We start from the raw sequence: 18888 nt of genomic DNA, 5'->3' as shown, positions 1-18888 counted from the left end.
CATTCATATTGAGCAGCAATCACAATCTTGGCAATAGTTCTCAGATAGTACAAAGCGGTCTGCCTAAGAATAGCTCTAAGGTGCAAGTCATCTGTTTTAAGATGTATTGATAAATCTGCTGATAGTATGACACACCAACACTTATTCCTGTAGTTTGTTCTGTCATTGCTCAATCTAGGATTTCAGACTGTAATTATCAGAACCTTCGACAAAGGAAATGTTGAAATTATTGGTCACATTTGTTATCTATAAACAGAATAAAGTCCAAACCAGTAATATATATATATATATACTTGGTGCTTTAAAAGAGTTTATTTCACAAAGTTGAAAATAATTATGAGCCAAAACATTTGGGAGAAAAAATTTAAACAGAAAAAGTGAATGATAATTGGGAAGTGTTAAAATGTTCTTGAGGCCCAAAAAGTCACAATCAAGAGAGAAGACCACAGTGGATAAAAAAAATTAACCTGGCTTAGAGGGGAAGTGAAAAAATAAAATACTGTAAACAAGGAAGTGGAAGTTGGTAGTAATGAATGTGTAAATCAAAAAATTACGAATTGTAGAAAATTGATAAGGGAAGCAAAAGGGGACAAACAAAATTATGGCCAGTGGAGTTCAGGACGAAGAGAAGAAGCTTTTTAAGACTATTAGGAACAAAATGAATACTAACAATGGTATTGGTCCATTATTAGATGGATGGGGTAGAATGGTCAATAATAAAGCATAAAAGATGGAAGTGTTCGAATCATATTAATAATATACTGTGACGAAGTTCCTCCTCTACCTTGGTGGGTCTTGCGTTTATTGGCAGATTTGCTCACCTCGGTTTTTGCCGTTTTCATGACCCACCGTCCAGGTCAATTGCTCCTGTGTCTGACCAGGAGTTGGGAGGTTTGGGGGGAACCCGAGCCCACCCTCTACTCCAGGTTCCAGCCCAGGGCCCTTTGGAATGCAGCTGTCTAGAGTGCCTCCTGGAGCAGCTGTGCAACAGCTACAACTCCCTGGGCTACTTCCCCATGGCCTCTTCCCAACACCTTCTTTATCCTCACCCTAGGACCTTCCTCCTGGTGTCTGATAATGCTTGTACTCCTCAGTCCTCCAACAGTACATGTTCTCACTCTCAGCTCCGAGTGCCTCTTGCTCCCAGCTCCTCACACACACCACAAACTGAATCATAGAATATCAGGGTTGGAAGGGACCTCAGGAGGTCATCTAGTCCAACCCCCTGCTCAAAAGCCTGACCTTAAAAACTTCTAAGGAAAGAGATTCTACCACCTCCCTAGGTAATGCATTCCAGTGTTTCACCACCTTCCTAGTGAAGAAGTTTTTCCTAATATCCAACCTAAACCTCCCCCACTGCAACTTGAGACCATTACTCCTTGTCCTGTCCTCTTCTACCACTGAGAATAGTCTAGAACCATCCTCTTCGGAACCACCTGTCAGGTAGTTGAAAGCAGCTATGAAATCCCCCCTCATTCTTCTCTTCCGCAGACTAAACAATCCCAGTTCCCTCAGCCTCTCCTCGTAAGTCATGTGTTCCAGATCCCTAATCATTTTTGTTGCCCTTCACTGGACTCTCTCCAATTTTTCCGCATCCTTCTTGTAGTGTGGGGCCCAAAACTGGACAGAGTACTCCAGATGAGGCCTCACCAATGTCGAATAGAGGGGAATGACGTCCCTCGATCTGCTGGCTATGCCCCTACTTATACATCCCAAAATGCCATTGGCCTTCTTGGCAACAAGTGCACACTGTTGACTCACACTGTTGAAGTGAGGTCCTTTTTAAACTCAGGTGCCCTGTTTAGCCAGCCTTAATTGATTCTAGCAGCTTCTTGATTGGCTGCAGGTGTTCTAACCAGCCTGTCTGTCTTAATTGTTTCCAGAAAGTTCCTGATTGTTCTGGAACCTTCCCTGTTGCCTTACCCAAGGAAAAGGGACCTACTCAACCTGGGGCTAATATATCTGCCATCTGTCACTCTCCTCTGGCCATCTGGCCTGACCCTGTCACAATATTCATATCAGATAATGATGATGAATTAATTTCCTTTCCAACAGCAATTAAGAATGGTGTTAAACTGCAGCTACTAAAGCTAGACATTTTTAACTTAGCAGAACTGGGTGACTTGCAACCAAGAGTATTAAAAGAGGTGGCCAATGAGCTATCTCAGCCATTAATGTTGATTTTCAATAAATCTTGGAACACTGTGGAAGTTCCAGAGGACTAAAGGATAGCTAACATTTTAAAAAGAGAAAGCAGGGTGATCCAGGTAATTGTAGACCTACCTGCCTAACATTGATTCCAGGCAAAATAATGGATACAGGACTTGATTAATAAAGAATTAAAGAAGGGTAATATAATTAATGCCAATCAGCATGGTTTTATGAAAAATAGATCTTGTCAAATAAACTGGATACCTTTTTTTGATGAGATTACAAGTTTGGCTGATAAAGGTAATAGTGTTGATGCAATAGACTTCTGTAAGGTGTTTGATTTGGCATCACACAACATTTTGAGTAAGAAATTAGAATGGTACATAATTAAAATGGCAGTCTTTAAATTGTCAAAGATATAACAAGATCCAATGGCTGGAAGTTAAAGCTAGACAAATTCAGATTAGAATTAAGGCACAAATTTTCAACAGTGAGAGTAATTATCCATTGGAACAATTTACCAAGGCCTGTGCTGGATTTTCCATCACTGGAAACTTTTAAATCAGGATTGGATGTTTTTTGTAAACAAAATGCTCTAGTCCAAACAGAAATTAATTCAGGAAATTCCTACGGCCTTTGTTAGGCAGGAGTTGAGATGAGACTATCTCAGTGGTCCCCGCAGACTTTAGAATCTATGAATCTATTACCTTTGTTTAAAGTTTGATAGAACAACCCCAACACCAGAACAGTTTTCCATCCCGCAAACAGAGCTAACCACACCTGGCAGGAGTAAACTCCCATGGGATACAGCCCTGTAAGCTAGCAAAACCCAAAGGAAAGGACTTAGTTCACTCAAAATAGAGTTGAAACAAGGTGGGGATCCGAGAAGGAATCTTCAGTCGTGACTTGTTCTAGGACCTGGACACATGTAGACAACCCACAGCCAACTGCAGCAAAGTATATGGGAGACTAGCAACCATTTAGCAGGGTCTGAGCCAGGAGGATGCAATCTGTGTTTTTTACCCACTGGTCTTGACCCCATTGTGGGTGACACATTTACCCCCAATCACATTTCCCTGTGAAAGATTGCTGCAAAAATGAGTTCTGTGGCAACTTTGAGACTGTGGAGTCCCCATGCACAGTTTTCCACACATTTTGTCCCCAACGCAGCAGAAGGGTATTGTGTTTGTAGCATTTGAGCCTTGTGCATCGACAGAGCAGTTAAGAATTCAGTCCTTTGTAATTAAAGAGTGTATCATTCAGACTTTGGCTTAAGTTGCTCTATTGTAAAAATTCCAGCTCAAAAGTGGCTGAAAGTACGGATAGTGGCCGCGGGAACATCTTGGTAGTGTTGCACCTAGACACGTGTAGTCAGTAGATAGAGTTCAAATCTACAAATCCCACAAACAAAGAGAGCTGTTCATAAAGCAAGTGCAAAAACCATTGCCCCTCTCAACTCAGGTTTCTAAGAGATGGACATCTCTGCCTGGATTTAAAAAGTCTGTCTTTAGAACAGAAAAAGACTGCAGGAATTCCCAAATAAATGGATCTGCATGGTCTTCCTCAGTTTGCTGTTTCCAAACCTCAAGAAATAAATGACACACAGCAGAGTTCTTCTTTCCTTTAAAGCTGAAGTGTACCAAGGTATAAGGAGAGAGAAGGCTCAGATTATGGTTTTGTAAAGAACTGTCTCAGACAACGTTTTTCACAATAGTCCATCAAATGTTAAGCTACCTCTTACTCCTGTTGATGAAATCTGAAATACTCAGTACTTGCTAGAAATTTAGGGATTCACTGGACTTTCACCATTCCCAAAAACTGAAGCAACAGCAAAAACTTAGTTAATTGCTAGCATTAACAGGACCATTTCCATCCATAAGATCATCATACGCCAACTAACTTCCTCCATTGTTTTTAGAGGTGGAAATACTTGGACATATATTTAATACAGCATTGATGCCTTGAGGTCACAATTGCCGTAGACTTAAGTTACCATATTATCTGTTTACTCAGAATACATTTTTTAAAACTGTCACTTCCGTTAAAGAGTCAGTATTGATGGCAAATCTGTTATTTTCACTGGACTTCCAAGAATGTTCCATTTCATTACAATCTATACATCCAAGCCATCCACTGGAACAGCCATAACAAGGACTAATTTTTTAGGGTCTCACCATTAAGTGTAACAACTTCCCACATTAATCAGTGGCAACCCATTGCATTATTCAGACTTTGCAGCAAGTTTTGCATGTAACAAAACTAAGGAACTGGGTAGTGTCTGCAGATGTGCCTTGCATTCACATCCAAATGCGTCAATCAAATGGAAAATGCCTCTGCTGGGTTAGTAGCAGGCTGTGCTTTCAGTCCTTTGTGGGTTACCTCTAGTGCTGAAAAATGTCCCAAGGGTATTTAATGGCACAAAGTGTATAGCAGTAGTGGCAGTATATTTGAGAGAGAGGGGTGTGGGAGAGTGCATGTTGTACACTATTGAGATGATTATTCAATACAGTGAAGTTAAAAGAGGAAGCAGAAGTGCTGGTTTTGGACGCATGTGCATTTCATCCACTAGGGCTTTACTGTCAACATATTAACAACATGAAAAATAACGAAAGGGCCATCTGTCTGTGGCACAAGCCCTAGACTTTGTGCAGCATCTCAGAACAGACCTGAGGGAGTGTGTTTCACAGCCATCAAAGAAGATAACTGTGTCTTTGCATTACTTGTCTAAAACAGTATCACCGCTGCTTTTGAGTAAATATTTGGCAATTTTTTGGCTTAATGTTTTCTTTCACTTACTCAGTATAGAGTGCCAAACCTAAACGCCTCTTCCTAGGCTTCTCCCATCTTAAACCTTGGCCAAGTGTGTAATATTAATCTTTGAAGCCTTTTTATGTACTAAAGATGCAGTTATGCTTCTCTATCCCTTTGTACCTTAGTGGGGCAACTGGTTTTGGGGCATGTAAGAGCTGGGATTATGCAAAGGGCAGAATCCTGTGTTTTATGGAAACTCCAACTGTCTCTCTCCACCACTTAGTTTTATATTGAATTATTGCATTTGGATGACTGACTCATGCCACTCATATTTAAAAAATGTTTTTTTCCTACCTATGTCTTAACATTTCATCATATAGGCATTGTATCAAACAGACCTCATAGGAAGAGGAGGAGCATTAATTGCTTATCATGGTAGGGAGTCCTTTATCCCCTTTCCTCAGGGTCTGCCTTGCACTTTTCAATACGCAGAGCATCTAAGTCATGAAAGCACCATCTGGGAGGCAAGAATAGGAAAAAGTTTGGGATTTGTAATTATCAGTAGTTAGACACAGATTACAAATTGCAACAATATATATTGCATGCCAAAAAAGGGCGTAGATTGATTCTGAGACCTACAAATTTCTGTTGAAGAACAGCCATATTGGAGTGCTTATCCAGCGGCTCTGTGGTTGTGGCCAGACATGCCTCCCCCCGTCTCAAAAAAGAAAACTGTTTTAGAATTCTGTAGAAAAATTCATAAGTAGTTCTGATCTGTTTGTAGGCATTTCACCTGTCTTTGCTGTCTGTCCCATCACACTCCCTTCAAGTGGCCTATTTTATTCTGTGATTCTATTGGGATGATTTAATTGGGGATCGGTCCTGCTTTGAGCAGGGGGTTGGACTAGATGACCTCCTGAGGTCCCTTCCAACCCTGATATTCTATGATTCAGCTGAAAAAATACTTGAGTGTCCTCCTCTGGATCTTTCCCAGCAGTAACCAGTTCATTAGCCATTCTACAGCCTCCTGCCCCGCATTTATTCTGATAATACGTGTTTTGAGGAGTTTGGCAGTAAGGTTACATTCTTGACATGTCAGGTACTGATTACTGCTGGAAGCAGCTTGCTAAATGTATTGTGCCAATAATCAATGCCTAACCTGGAATGGAAGTCTTGTGGTCCAATATGCATCTCTTTCCTGAATATTCGTATTATGTAATAGAATCCTAGAACCACAGGGTTAGACGGGACCGCAGGGGACATCTAGTCTAACCCCCTGGCAAGATACAGGATTTTTTGTGTCTAAACTATCCAAGAGAGATGGCTACCCAGTTTCCGTTTGAAAACCTTCCGTGAAGGAGCAGCCACAGTCTCCCTAGGCATCTGTTCCATTGTCCTACTGTTCATACAGTTCGGAAGTTTTTCCTGAGACTTAATCTAAACCTATTATTCTGTAGTTTGAACCCACTGCCTCTTGTCCTGCCCTCGGTGGCAAGAGAGAACAACTTTTCTCCATCTTTTTTTATGGCAGCCTTTCAAGTGTATGAAAACCGCTATCACGTCCCCCCTTAATCTCCTCTTTTCCAAACTAAACATACCCAGTTCCTTCAGCCTTTGCTCATCTGGCCACATTCCATCCTTTGATCATCTTTGACACTTGCCTCTGGATCCTTTCCAGTTTCTCTGCAGCCTTTCTATATGTTGGTGACCAAAACTGGGGACACTACTCCAGATAAAGCCTAACCAGCACTGAGTAGAGTGGTTCTATCACCTCCTGTGACTTGCATGCTATGCCTGTTAATGCAACCTAATATTGCATTTACTTTGTTTGCAACAGCATCTCACTGCTGGCTCAAGTTGAGACTCTGATCAACCACAACATCCAGATCCTTCTCAGCAGCTCTGCTGCCAAGCCAGTTTTCCCCCAGCCTGTATTTGTGCTTTTGATTTTTCTTCCCTAAATGTAGCACCTGACACTTGTCGTTGCTGAATTTCATTTTGTTATTGATAGGTCTATTCTTCAATTTATCAAGACCCCTTTGAATTTACTCTATCCTCCAAAGTGTTGGCAGCCCCCACCACCGGCTTTGTGTCATCTGCACATTTGATCAGTATGCTCTATATTCCTACATCTATGTCATTAATAAAGCAGGGCTGTCACACGCTTAAAAAATTAATCGCGATTAATCACATTGTTCAACAAAAATGGAATACCATCTGTTTAAGTATTTTTGGATGTTTTCTACATTTTCAAATATATTGATTTCAATTACAACATGGAATACAAAGTATAGTGCTCACTTTATATTTATTTTTTATTACAAATATTTGCACTGTAAAAAACAGTATTTTTCAATTTACCTGATACAAGTACTGTAGTGCAATCTCTTTATCATGAAAGTGTAAATTACAGATGTGGAATTATGTACAAAAAATAACTGCATTGAAAAATAAAACAATGTAAAGCTTTAGAGCCTACAAGTCCACTCACTCCTACTTCAGCCAATCACTCAGACAAACAAACTTGGTTACAATTTGCAGGAGATAATACTGCCCACTTCTTGTTTACAGTGTCACCTGAAAGTGAGAACAGGCATTTGCATGGCAAGATATTTACGTGCCAGATACGCTAAAGATTCCTATGTCCGTTCATGCTTCAACCACCATTCCAGAGGACATGCCTCCAAGCTGTTGATGGGTTCTGCTCTGTAACTATCCAAAGCAGTGCAGACTGACATATGTTCATTTTCATCATCTGAGTCAGATGCCACCAGCAGAAGGTTCATTTTCTTTTTTGGTGGTTTGGGTTCTATAGTTTCCACATCAGAGTGTAGCTCTTTTAAGACTTCTGAAAGCATGCTCCACACCTCCTCCCTCTCAGATTTTGGATGGCACTTCAACTTTGGATGACACCTTGGGTCAAGTTGCTGTAGTTATTTTTAGAAATCTCACATTGGTACCTTTGTGTTTTGTCAAATCTGCTGTGAAAGTGTTCTAAAACAAACGTGCTGGGTCATCATCCGAGACTGCTATAACATGAAATATATGGCAGAATGCGGGTAAAACGGGGCCGAAGACATACAGTTCTCCCCCCAAGGAGTTCAGTCACAAATTTAATTAACACATTATTTTTTAATGAGCATCATCAGCATGGAAGCATGTCCTTTGGAATGGTGGCTGAAGCATGAAGAGGCATACGAATGTTTACCATATCTGGCACGTAAATAACTTGCAACGCCAGCTACAAAAGTGCCATGCAAATGCCTGTTCTCACTTTCAGATGACATTGTAAGTAAGAAGCAGGCAGCAATATCTCCTGTCAATGTAAACAAACTTGTCTTAGCGATTGGCTGAACAAGAAGTAGGACTGAGTGGACTTGTAGGCTCTAAAATTTTACATTGTTTTGTTTTTGAGAGCAATTAGGTAACAAAAAAAAATCTACATTTGTAAGTTGCACTTTCATGATAGATATTGCACTACAGTACCTGTATGAGGCGAACTGAAGAATACAATTTCTTTTATCATATTTACTGTGCAAATATTTATAATAAAAAAATAATATAAAGTGAGCACTGTACCCTTTGTATTCTGTGTTGTAACTGAAATCAATATATTTGAAAATGTAGAAAAAATCCGAAAATATTAAATAAATTTCGGTTAGTATTCTATTGTTTAATAGTGCAATTAATCGCGGTTAATTTTTTTGAGTTAATCACATGAGTTAACTGCAATTCATTGACAGCCCTATAATAAAGATGTTAAATAATACTGGACCCAGAACAGAGCTCTGTGGAACCCCACTTGAGACCTCCTTCCAATCTGACATCATTTCATTAATAATTACTTGTTCGCAGTCGTTTAACCAATTATGTATTCACTTAATGGTAGTTCTGCTGAGCCTGTATTTCTCCATCTTACTCATCAGAATATCTGTGTCAAAAGCCTTGCTGAAGTTCAAGTATATTATGTCCACCGCATTCCCCCATCCACCAAACCAGTTACCCTGTCAAAGAAGGAAATCAAGCTGATTTGGGAGGATTTCTTCTTGGTAAATGCATGCAGTAATAGCACTATGCTTAAAATAACTCCCTGCTTTACCTCTTGCTTTGAGACTATTGCAACCACATACAGCAATATGTCTTAGTGTTTGTCTACACTTGAAATGCTACAATAGTGCTGTGGCGCTTCAATGTAGACACTACGTACCCTGATGGGAATGATTCTCCTGTCGATGTAGGTAATCTACCTCCCTGAGAGGCGGGGTGGCTGGGCCGACGAAAGAACTCTTCCATCAGCCTAGCACTGTCTACACCAGGGAATAGGTCATTTTAGCTACACTGCTCAGGGGTGTGGATTTTTCACATCCCTGAGTGACATAGCTGGGTTGACCTAACTTCTTACTATACACCAGGCATCAGTAAACTAATCTAATCTTCATTCTCACTGACACACGCTTTTCTTTCCAAACTGCCTTCCATTTACATGAGCACTGAATACACCATGGCTAAGCTTCCCTAGTTACCATTTTAAATGTCCTTCGAGATAGAGCCCACATAACTGAAATCATTTTACCTGAGATCACATAACCCTAAAGTCTGAGGGCTCTTTTTGTTGGTCACTCTGTTCACCAGCTCCTGCCTGTTAGTCAGTTTTCATGCTTGTACATAGTGTCACGGTTAGCAAACTTTCAGGGAACATACCACAAAGATAATGTTGTCCTGGGGGTGGGGGTGAGGGGGAAGGATATCAGAGATTCATAGATTCATAGATATTTAGGTCAGAAGGGACCATTATGATCATCTAGTCTGACCTCCTGCACAATGCAGGCCACAGAATTTCACCCACCACTCCTAAAAAAACCTCACACCTATATCTGTGCTATTGAAGTCCTCAAATTGTAGTTTGAAGACCTCAAGGAGCAGAGAATCCTCCAGCAAGTGACCCGTGCCCCATGCTACAGAGGAAGGCGAAAAACCTCCAGGGCCTTCCAATCTGCCCTGGAGGAAAATTCCTTCCCGACCCCAAATATGGCGATCAGCTAAACCCTGAGCATATGGGCAAGATTCATCAGCCAGATACTACAGAAAATTCTTTCCCGGGTAACTTGGATCTTACCCCATCTAAAAACCCATCACAGGCCATTGGGCCTATTTACCATGAATATTTAATTACCAAAACCATGTTATCCCATCATATCATCTCCTCCATAAACTTATCGAGTTTAATCTTAAAGCAAGATAGATCTTTTGCCCCCACTACTTCCCTCGGAAGGCTATTCCAAAACTTCACTCCTCTGATGGTTAGAAACCTTCGTCTAATTTCTAATCTAAATTTCCTAGTGGCCAGTTTATATCCATTTGTTCTTGTGTCCACATTGGTACTGAGTTTAAATAATTCCTCTCCCTCTCTGGTATTTATCCCTCTGATATATTTATAGAGAGCAATCATATCTCCCCTCAACCTTCTTTTAGTTAGGCTAAACAAGCCAAGCTCCCTGAGTCTCCTTTCATAAGACAAGTTTTCCATTCCTCGGATCATCCTAGTAGCCCTTCTCTGTACCTGTTCCAGTTTGAATTCATCCTTCTTAAACATGGGAGACCAGAACTGCACACAGTATTCCAGGTGAGGTCTCACCAGTGCCTTATATAACGGTACTAAAACCTCCTTATCCCTACTGGAAATACCTCTCCTGATGCATCCCAAGACGACATTAGCTTTTTTCACAGCCATATCACATTGGCAGCTCATAGTCATCCTATGATCAACCAATACTCCAAGGTCCTTTTCCTCCTCCGTTACTTCTAGTTGATGCGTCCCTAGCTTATAACTAAAATTCTTGTTATTAATCCCTAAATGCATGACCTTACACTTCTCACTATTAAATTTCATCCTATTCCTATTACTCCAGTTTACAAGGTCATCCAGATCCTCCTGTAGGGTATCCCTGTCCTTCTCTAAATTAGCAATACCTCCCAGCTTTGTATCATCTGCAAACTTTATTAGCACACTCCCACTTTTTGTGCCCAGGTCAGTAATAAAAAGATTAAATAAGATTGGTCCCAAAACTGATCCTTGAGGAACTCCACTGGTAACCTCCCTCCAACTTGACAGTTCACCTTTCAGTAGGACCCGTTGTAGTCTCCCCTTTAACCAATTCCCTATCCACCTTTCAATTTTCCTATTGATGCCCATCTTATCCAATTTAACTAATAATTCCCCATGTGGCACAGTATCAAACGCCTTACTAAAATCTAAGTAAATTAGATCCACTGCGTTTCCTTTGTCTAAAAAATCTGTTACTCTCTCAAAGAAGGAGATCAGGTTGGTTTGGCACGATCTACCTTTTGTAAAACCATGTTGTATTTTGTCCCATTTACCATTGACTTCAATGTCCTTAACTACCTTCTCCTTCAAAATTTTTTCCAAGACCTTGCATACTACAGATGTCAAACTAACAGGCCTATAATTACTTGGATCACTTTTTTTCCCTTTCTTAAAAATAGGAACTATGTTAGCAATTCTCCAATCATACGGTACAACCCCTGAGTTTACAGATTCATTAAAAATTCTTGCTAATGGGCTTGCAATTTCTTGTGCCAATTCTTTTAATATTCTTGGATGAAGATTATCTGGGCCCCCCGATTTAGTCCCATTAAGCTGTTTGAGTTTCGCTTCTACCTCAGATATGGTGATGTCTACCTCCATATCCTCATTCCCATTTATCATGCTACCATTATCCCTAAGATCCTCTTTAGTCTTATTAAAGACTGAGGCAAAGTATTTGTTTAGATATTGGGCCATGCCTAGATTATCCTTGACCTCCACTCCATCCTCAGTTTTTAGCGGTCCCACTTCTTCTTTCTTTGTTTTCTTCCTATTTATATGACTATAGAACCTTTTACTATTGGTTTTAATTCCCTTTGCAAGGTCCAACTCTACTTGACTTTTAGCCTGTCTCACTTTATCCCTACATATTCTGACCTCAATAAGGTAGCTTTCCTTACTGATCCCTCCCTTCTTCCACTCCCTATATGCTTTCTGCTTTTTCTTAATTACCTCTCTAAGATGCTTGCTCATCCAGCTTGGTCTACAACTCCTGCCTATGAATTTTTTCCCCTTTTTTGGGATGCAGGCTTCCGATAGCTTCTGCAGCTTTAATTTAAAATAATCCCAGGCCTCCTCTACCTTTAAACCCATAAATTCTTCAGTCCAATCGACTTCCCTAACTAATTTCCTTAATTTTTGAAAGTCAGCCCTTTTGAAATCAAAAACCCTAGTTGCAGATTTATTTTTGTTAATCCTTCCATTCAATTTGAACTGAATTAGCTCATGATCACTTGAGCCAAGATTATCCCCTACAACCATTTCCTCTATGAGGTCCTCATTACTCACCAAGACCAAATCTAAAATGGCATCCCCTCTAGTCGGTTCAGCAACTACTTGCTGAAGGAATCCATCAGCTATCGCATCTAGGAAAATCTGAGCCCTATTATTATTACTAGCACTCGTCCTCCAGTCTATATCTGGGAAGTTAAAGTCTCCCATGATCACACAGTTTCCATTAGTATTTACTTTATTAAAAACATTAAAAGGGTCTCTATCCATATCCAAATTAGATCCCGGTGGTCTAAAGCACACCCCAAGCACTATCCCAGGGGAGGCTCTAATAGTTTTCTTCCCCAATGTAATTTTTGCCCAGACGGACTCAGTCATATCCATTTCATCGCCTCTTATTTCTTTACATTCTATCTCATCATTGATATACAGTGCTACTCCACCACCTTTACCTTTATTTCGGTCTTTCCTAAACAGCACATACCCTTCAATACCTGTAGCCCAGTCATGACTACTATTCCACCAGGTCTCTGTTATACCTATAATATCTGGTTTCACTTCCTGCACCAGTAACTCTAGTTTCTCCATTTTGTTACCTAGGCTCCTTGCATTAGTGTACAAACATCTTAATTTTTGCTGTTTGGCCTCACTCACATTCTGTACCCTATTAGGCACGGTTATTTTACTACCAGTATAACCTATTAGACTTGTATCTACACTGCCCTTCCTCCTACCTACAGCTGTATCCACTCTTACTTCATTTTCTTTCCACTCTATGCTAAATTCTGGCGTGGAGATTACCTGGACATCTCCCAACCATCTCCCCCAAATTCCTAGTTTAAAGCTCTCTTAATCAGTTGTGCCAGCCTCCATCCTAGAAGTCTATTTCCTTCCCTACTCAGATGAAGTCCATCCCGAGAGAACTGTCCTCTATCCATGAATGCCTCCCAATGGCCATACATCCCAAAGCCCTCCTTATAGCACCACTGCCTAAGCCATCTATTGATAGTCATAATCTTGTCACACCTTTGTTGCCCTTCTCTAGGAACAGGCAGAATCCCACTAAAGATCACCTGAGCCTCAATTTCCTTAAGTGTCCTCCCCAGCCTAGCATAGTCTCCCTTAATACTTTCCAGCGAGAATCTAGCCGTATCATTTGTTCCCACATGAAGGATAATTAGGGGATTCTTTCCCGCTCCCTTTAGAATCCTTTTCAACCTCAGGTCTACATCCCGTATCTTAGCACCTGGAAGACAGCACACCCTCCTATTTTCTGGATCAGCTCTGGTTACAGGCCTATCTATTCTTCTCAGTAAAGAGTCCCCAATCACATAGACCTGCCTTTTCCTAGTGACGGTGCTATTCTCCAGTCTATCCCCTGTTCCCTCTGGCTGCAAGTTTTTTCCATTCCCATTCTCCCTTGTAATCCTTTTTAACCCATCCTGTATCCTCCTGGGGCTCATATTTGGTGTAATCTCCATTAACTCTTCCCCTTTTCCTATAGGACTAACCGCTCTTCTCTTCTTCCTTGCCCTGTCACCTTCAGTGACTACCTGCTGAGCCCCTTCTTCATTTTCCAACTCTGCAAACCTATTCTGAAGCTCTATTTCTCCTTCACTAGCCCGTCTTTTCCTCTGCCTAGTTCTTTTAGTCACATGCTTCCACTGACCATTTTCCTCACCCAGTCTCCCCTCAGAATTCCCTAGTCCTGCTTCCATCTGCAAGTCTGAGCTTTTCCCTTCAGATACCTCATGTCTTTGCTCCATAATCTGCTCAAACCCCTTCCTAAACTCTACCAGACTTTCCACCTGCATCTCCAAACCTCTGATCTTTTCCTCCATCAGCTCTATCAGACGGCATTTCATGCAGACAAAACTCTTACCAGGTGCCCCCTCCAGGATCATGTACATACCACAGCTTCCACATCCAGTCATCTTCATTGTGTCATCTGCTACATGGGTCACTCCCACTGCCACCTCTGAGATGTCAGTGTTGATATGTCATATCTGCACAGAGTGCTTTCTAGACTTTTGCTGCATATTTGACAGTATTAATGTTTTGAGTTGTTCAGCAGAAAAAGAAAAAAAGTCAAAGACGAAACATTTTGGCATATTTTCCCAGCTAGCCGTGCAGAGGGCCAGCACAAGTCTTGAGTGGGATTTAAGTTGGGTATGGGGGCAAATTTCACCTTAACAGATAGTTAATAACATTGAAAGCTTAAGCTATAGACTGCAGACCGGAGTCTTAAAGACCGGAGAAAAAGACCCTGATTCAAGACCAACACAACTTGCAAAGTATCTATAGAAAGGAATAAAGAAAGGAGGGTTGGAAGGTGAGATCACTTAGATGGCAGAATAAGGGTGGTTTGAGTTCCTTATCTGTAAATTTGCATATTTTCAAGTGTTTGGGGTTCTTGGACATTTGATCTTTTAGCTTTCCTGATTTTTAATGTGTTTTTTTGTTTGTATGTGGGTTTTTTCCTAACTGCAATGTGCTTATAAGGATTTTTACTCTTAAGTTACTGAAGTGTTCTCTGAACCTTAGCTTTACTTCAGCCAAGTTCTTTGTCTGAATAGGAACCAGAGTAGTTAGAAATTTAAAAAAATGCATTCAGTTGCCAAGTCCACTGCTGCCAGTTTGGGATATAGTTTAATCTTGGCTCAAAGACCAAGGAAATCCTAGCTGAAGACATTTCTAGTGTGTAGTGGATCTAAAGTATATAGGAGGAAGTGTGAGGACACATAGGAAGAGGGGATTGTAGAGTTAGCAGTACCAAAGTCTTGAAAGAAAGCTGCTCAGCATCTGGTGGGGACATCAGAAAAGTGAAAGCCACTGAAGATTTCATGAGAACAAGAAGACAGATTTAACTAGATTTGGGCGTGTTCAGAGAGGAAAAGAATCACACCTCCAAGAAATTTACAAGCAAAAAAAGTAGCAGTTAGTATCACCTAGCACCCTGAAGTTGAGCCAGATTGGCTGTCAAGACTGCAATAACGCTTAATTCGTACGATTCATATTTGCCAATCTGTGTGACGGAGAAATAAGCCCCACTATAAGTGAGATTCTGAGTACAACTAAACCAATCAGTTCCTGTGACTCAGGATTCTAGACTTTCCCTTCTCATCTCTTCTTCATGCCAAGTCTGATGTCTCCTTGCCGACGAAGTCTCCTGCAGAATGTGTTTTGATTCAGTATCTTTCAGAAAGTTAATTCTGATTGGTTTTTTTTGTACAGCACCTGCTTACAGTGTGCCTGACTCTAGCCCTTCACTTCTATGTGTACTACATTTGCTACATAGCTTTGTAAATCAAAATAAGAGCAGGTTTGTAATAACTGATGGGAGACATGGGATTCCATCTGTCACACCCCTAGCTATCAAAGTATAGTAACAAAGAAGTTAAATAAACATTTAAATAAATGTTGCTGCATATGCACAATTGTGATACAAATATAAGCAGGACTATTGGAAACTAATACAATTATCAGGATTTAAAGAACTGAAGGCCAGATTCCCCAGCTGGTGTAAATCAACATTGATCCATAGACTTCAGATATGGGATAAACCTGATTTATACCCTTTGAGGTTCTGGTTTATTTCCTTAACTCTGAAATCAATAATCCAAAGCTTAACAAGATGTCACAGCATGTAGTAACCTAAAATGTGATTTGCAGGAGTGCTCAGAGAAGCGGATGTACAATGGGGCATTCCCTTCTTCCCCATTCGTCTACTACTATGATGATGAGTATGACATCAAGAGGAGAGCTCAGAGGGCAAAGAGAAAGGTTGAAGGTATGGTATATTTTGTGAAATACTTCTTACTGACCATCACGTTTTTAAGTGGTCTTTAATCAGGGTACATTGGTATATTTACTGCTTTTTGTTAGGCATTTTGTAATCTTGGCTTTCTTCATGTTGTGTAAGATGATGATGGGGATTATCTCAATCAACAAGCAGGGCAAGGCTAATGAGTTTAGTAACCTCAGTCTGTTCCTGAAATTCATTGTTCTAAAAGGACACCTGGAAGTACTTTAACCCCCAAAATCTCACTGGCCTTAAAATGGTTATAAACTGATGGGGAGTGTTCTCTGAATTGTAAATTATGTTTTTAAAAATCTGTTACAAAAAAAAACAACCAATGTATATGAATGGCCACTTTCTACAATGAGTCCTCTTGTGGTGGAAGATACTACTCAACATGAGTAAAATTGGCAGGGTCTGGTCCTTACTCTGTCCAAATCTCTGAAGACCCATCTGTAGAACAGGTATGTCTACTTCGCAGCCAGATCAGCAGTTTTTGGACTGCAGAATCTTGACTATAGAAATGTCAGAGGTAAAATGACACTGTTTGATTTTCCAATCCCAGATTGAATATATTGGTCTTCCAAAGATAATTGTTTTTTAAACTGAGCAAATTTCATATGAAGTCACAGAGAGAAAATGATTATGGAAACCCACAATATCACTTTTTTGGCTACAACTGCGCTTTAAAATGACATGACGATAAACTTCTGGCTTACCCAGTGTTTGCCAAAATATCTGAGTTTTATCCAGGTCCTCAGATTTTTTCATACCAGGTCCATTGCTAACCCCAAACTGCAAACAGAGCTGTGGTTTTCACGCGTTGTGGTTCTGGCCTCTTAGTGACTATTAAAAGAAACTGTTCTATTTTACAGAACTTCAAGAAGCCGGCCTTTTGCCAGTGCAGTTCAAGAGACTGAGGAAGGAGGAAGAACATAGGGGACAGTGTCATAAGAAAAAGAAAAACCTTTGGAAAGAGCATGTAAAGAGTCCTAAAGAAGAAAAGTGCCACAAAAAGGCCAGTAAGAAGTCCTGGGCAGAAGAACGCAAAGAGAAGAAACGCAAGAAAGATGTCCAAAGGAATAACAACCAGGAGGAGGACTTTCCTAGGGGGTGTAGAATACACTCCCCTAAGGGCAGCAAAAAGCATCACAGCTCTGCCTTCTGTCCACATAGCAGGAAAACAAAAAATGGCCAGGAGCTGCTGGATGCAGCTAAAAAGAAGAAGAAAAAGAGAAGGCAAAGAAACAAGAAAGACAGTAGTTCCACCATTGATGAGAGCTTATTTCTTATAAAACAGAGGAAAAAGAAATCAAAACAGGAATCCAGCTGCTAATCTGTCAACAGAAAGCTATGGTGGGAGGGGGGTGTAACTCATCAGGGTATTTTTCTGACCCTGTGCTAAGATGTAGAATTTGAATCCACCTTTGCATACAGGCATGGATGTGTAAAACCAATACGACAAAGAAAACTGAGCTTGTGACTCTCAGCCTCTTAAAGAGAGTATTTGCAAATGGGTAGGAAGTGGTTAATGTACGCAAGTAAAATCATACTGTATTTTTGGCAATCCCTCTTTTTCTGTAAGTCGATGAAAGGTTGGGAACTTTTTCTTTTTGTTTGGATGAATGAGGGAAAAGGTCCATAGTGGGGAGATTTGGCCTTCTTTCCTTTGAGCGATTCCTTTTAAGAATGCTACACCTGTCAAAGTACTGTAGTTAAGCAAACGTGATTCCCTTGCAGCCTGACTTTAAAGAGAGGCTTTCACACTGGGGAGACTTGGAGAAGGGGCAGGGAAGGGGAAAGTAAACAGCAATACAAAAAACAATCTTTTGGAGAAGCATTTTCTTACTTCTCACCCAGCTGGAGTCTGCAGTGAAATTGTTGTATTGTACTTATGACATGACAGTCTTCTGCCCTGGAAACTCATGTGATGTCACAAATTCATCATAATCACAGCATTGCAAGTTTAAGTATCAGAAGCAGATGAACTACGAGGAAGCAAATCCTTGATTGAATAACAAATCTTTTTGCTGACTGGTAAGCAAGAGAAGTTCATTTAAAAAATGTTACAAGCAGTTGGGTTGACATCTGGAATTAAATATGCCATTGTTTTCCACAGTGTGGAAGTCCTGCTTTTTAAAAGATAAAATTATGTAACCAAGCTGTAGAATGCAAGCAATTTACCTGCTTCCAGAAATATAATGCCTAAGTTTAATGACTTAATGGGGGTTTTTTTGTTTGTTTGTTTTTTTAAGAAATGAAGTACTTTTTGTACTCAAAGAATTAAAAACTTTGTAAGGATAAATACTTTATCAAAGGAACCAACCAAATAAAGTTTTATGTGGGGATACATGAAACAATACATTGGTTATACATTTTCTTTTGAGGTAGAAAACAATGCCTAGTTTTTGTTAACAAGATTAAATTATGTCAGTTCCAACCAAAAGGCTCTCGGCTATGGAATAATATAGATACCCTCCTCTAAGCCCCTTTTCTAGCCTGAGCAAAACAGTAGCTAACAATAATGGCTTCATAGAGTTGGTACATACTCCTTGAGAGAGTTCTACTAGTTTTGAAACCTGTTGGATTTTGAAACTGAACAGGATGTGTATTAACCTATGTAGGCAAGCCCTTAGTTACATGGGGAGAATTGCCTGCATAGCTATACCAGTATAATTATGCCAGTAAAATTCTACATGTGGACACTGTTATCCCAGGATAATTATGCCAGTAATTTTCCATGTGTAGACAAAGCCCTAATTCATCGGCTTTTAGGTTGAAGGGATCACCTGGGTGAATGTAAGGATTTCAGTAGCCATATTCTTACATATCAGAGATTATTTGGAGCAAA

General features: G+C 40.3%; 1 protein-coding gene across 4 annotated transcripts in view; it reads left to right on the top strand.

Moving 5' to 3' along the window:
* The window catches only part of ZCCHC7 (zinc finger CCHC-type containing 7), a 163703-nt gene extending 145304 nt beyond the window's left edge, over positions 1-18399 (top strand). For all 4 annotated transcript variants that reach the window (XM_073345741.1, XM_073345738.1, XM_073345740.1 and 1 more), the window contains 2 exons: positions 15911-16028; positions 16913-18399. In XM_073345741.1, coding sequence (XP_073201842.1) covers positions 15911-16028; positions 16913-17373 — 579 coding nt within the window. In that variant the 3' untranslated portion in view covers positions 17374-18399. The remainder of the gene's footprint in view (positions 1-15910; positions 16029-16912) is intronic.
* The last annotated feature ends 489 nt before the right edge of the window (positions 18400-18888 follow it).

This window comes from Lepidochelys kempii, chromosome 5, assembly GCF_965140265.1.
Source record: "Lepidochelys kempii isolate rLepKem1 chromosome 5, rLepKem1.hap2, whole genome shotgun sequence".
Lineage (NCBI taxonomy): Eukaryota > Metazoa > Chordata > Testudines > Cheloniidae > Lepidochelys > Lepidochelys kempii.
This window is presented reverse-complemented; position numbering and strand designations above follow the sequence as displayed.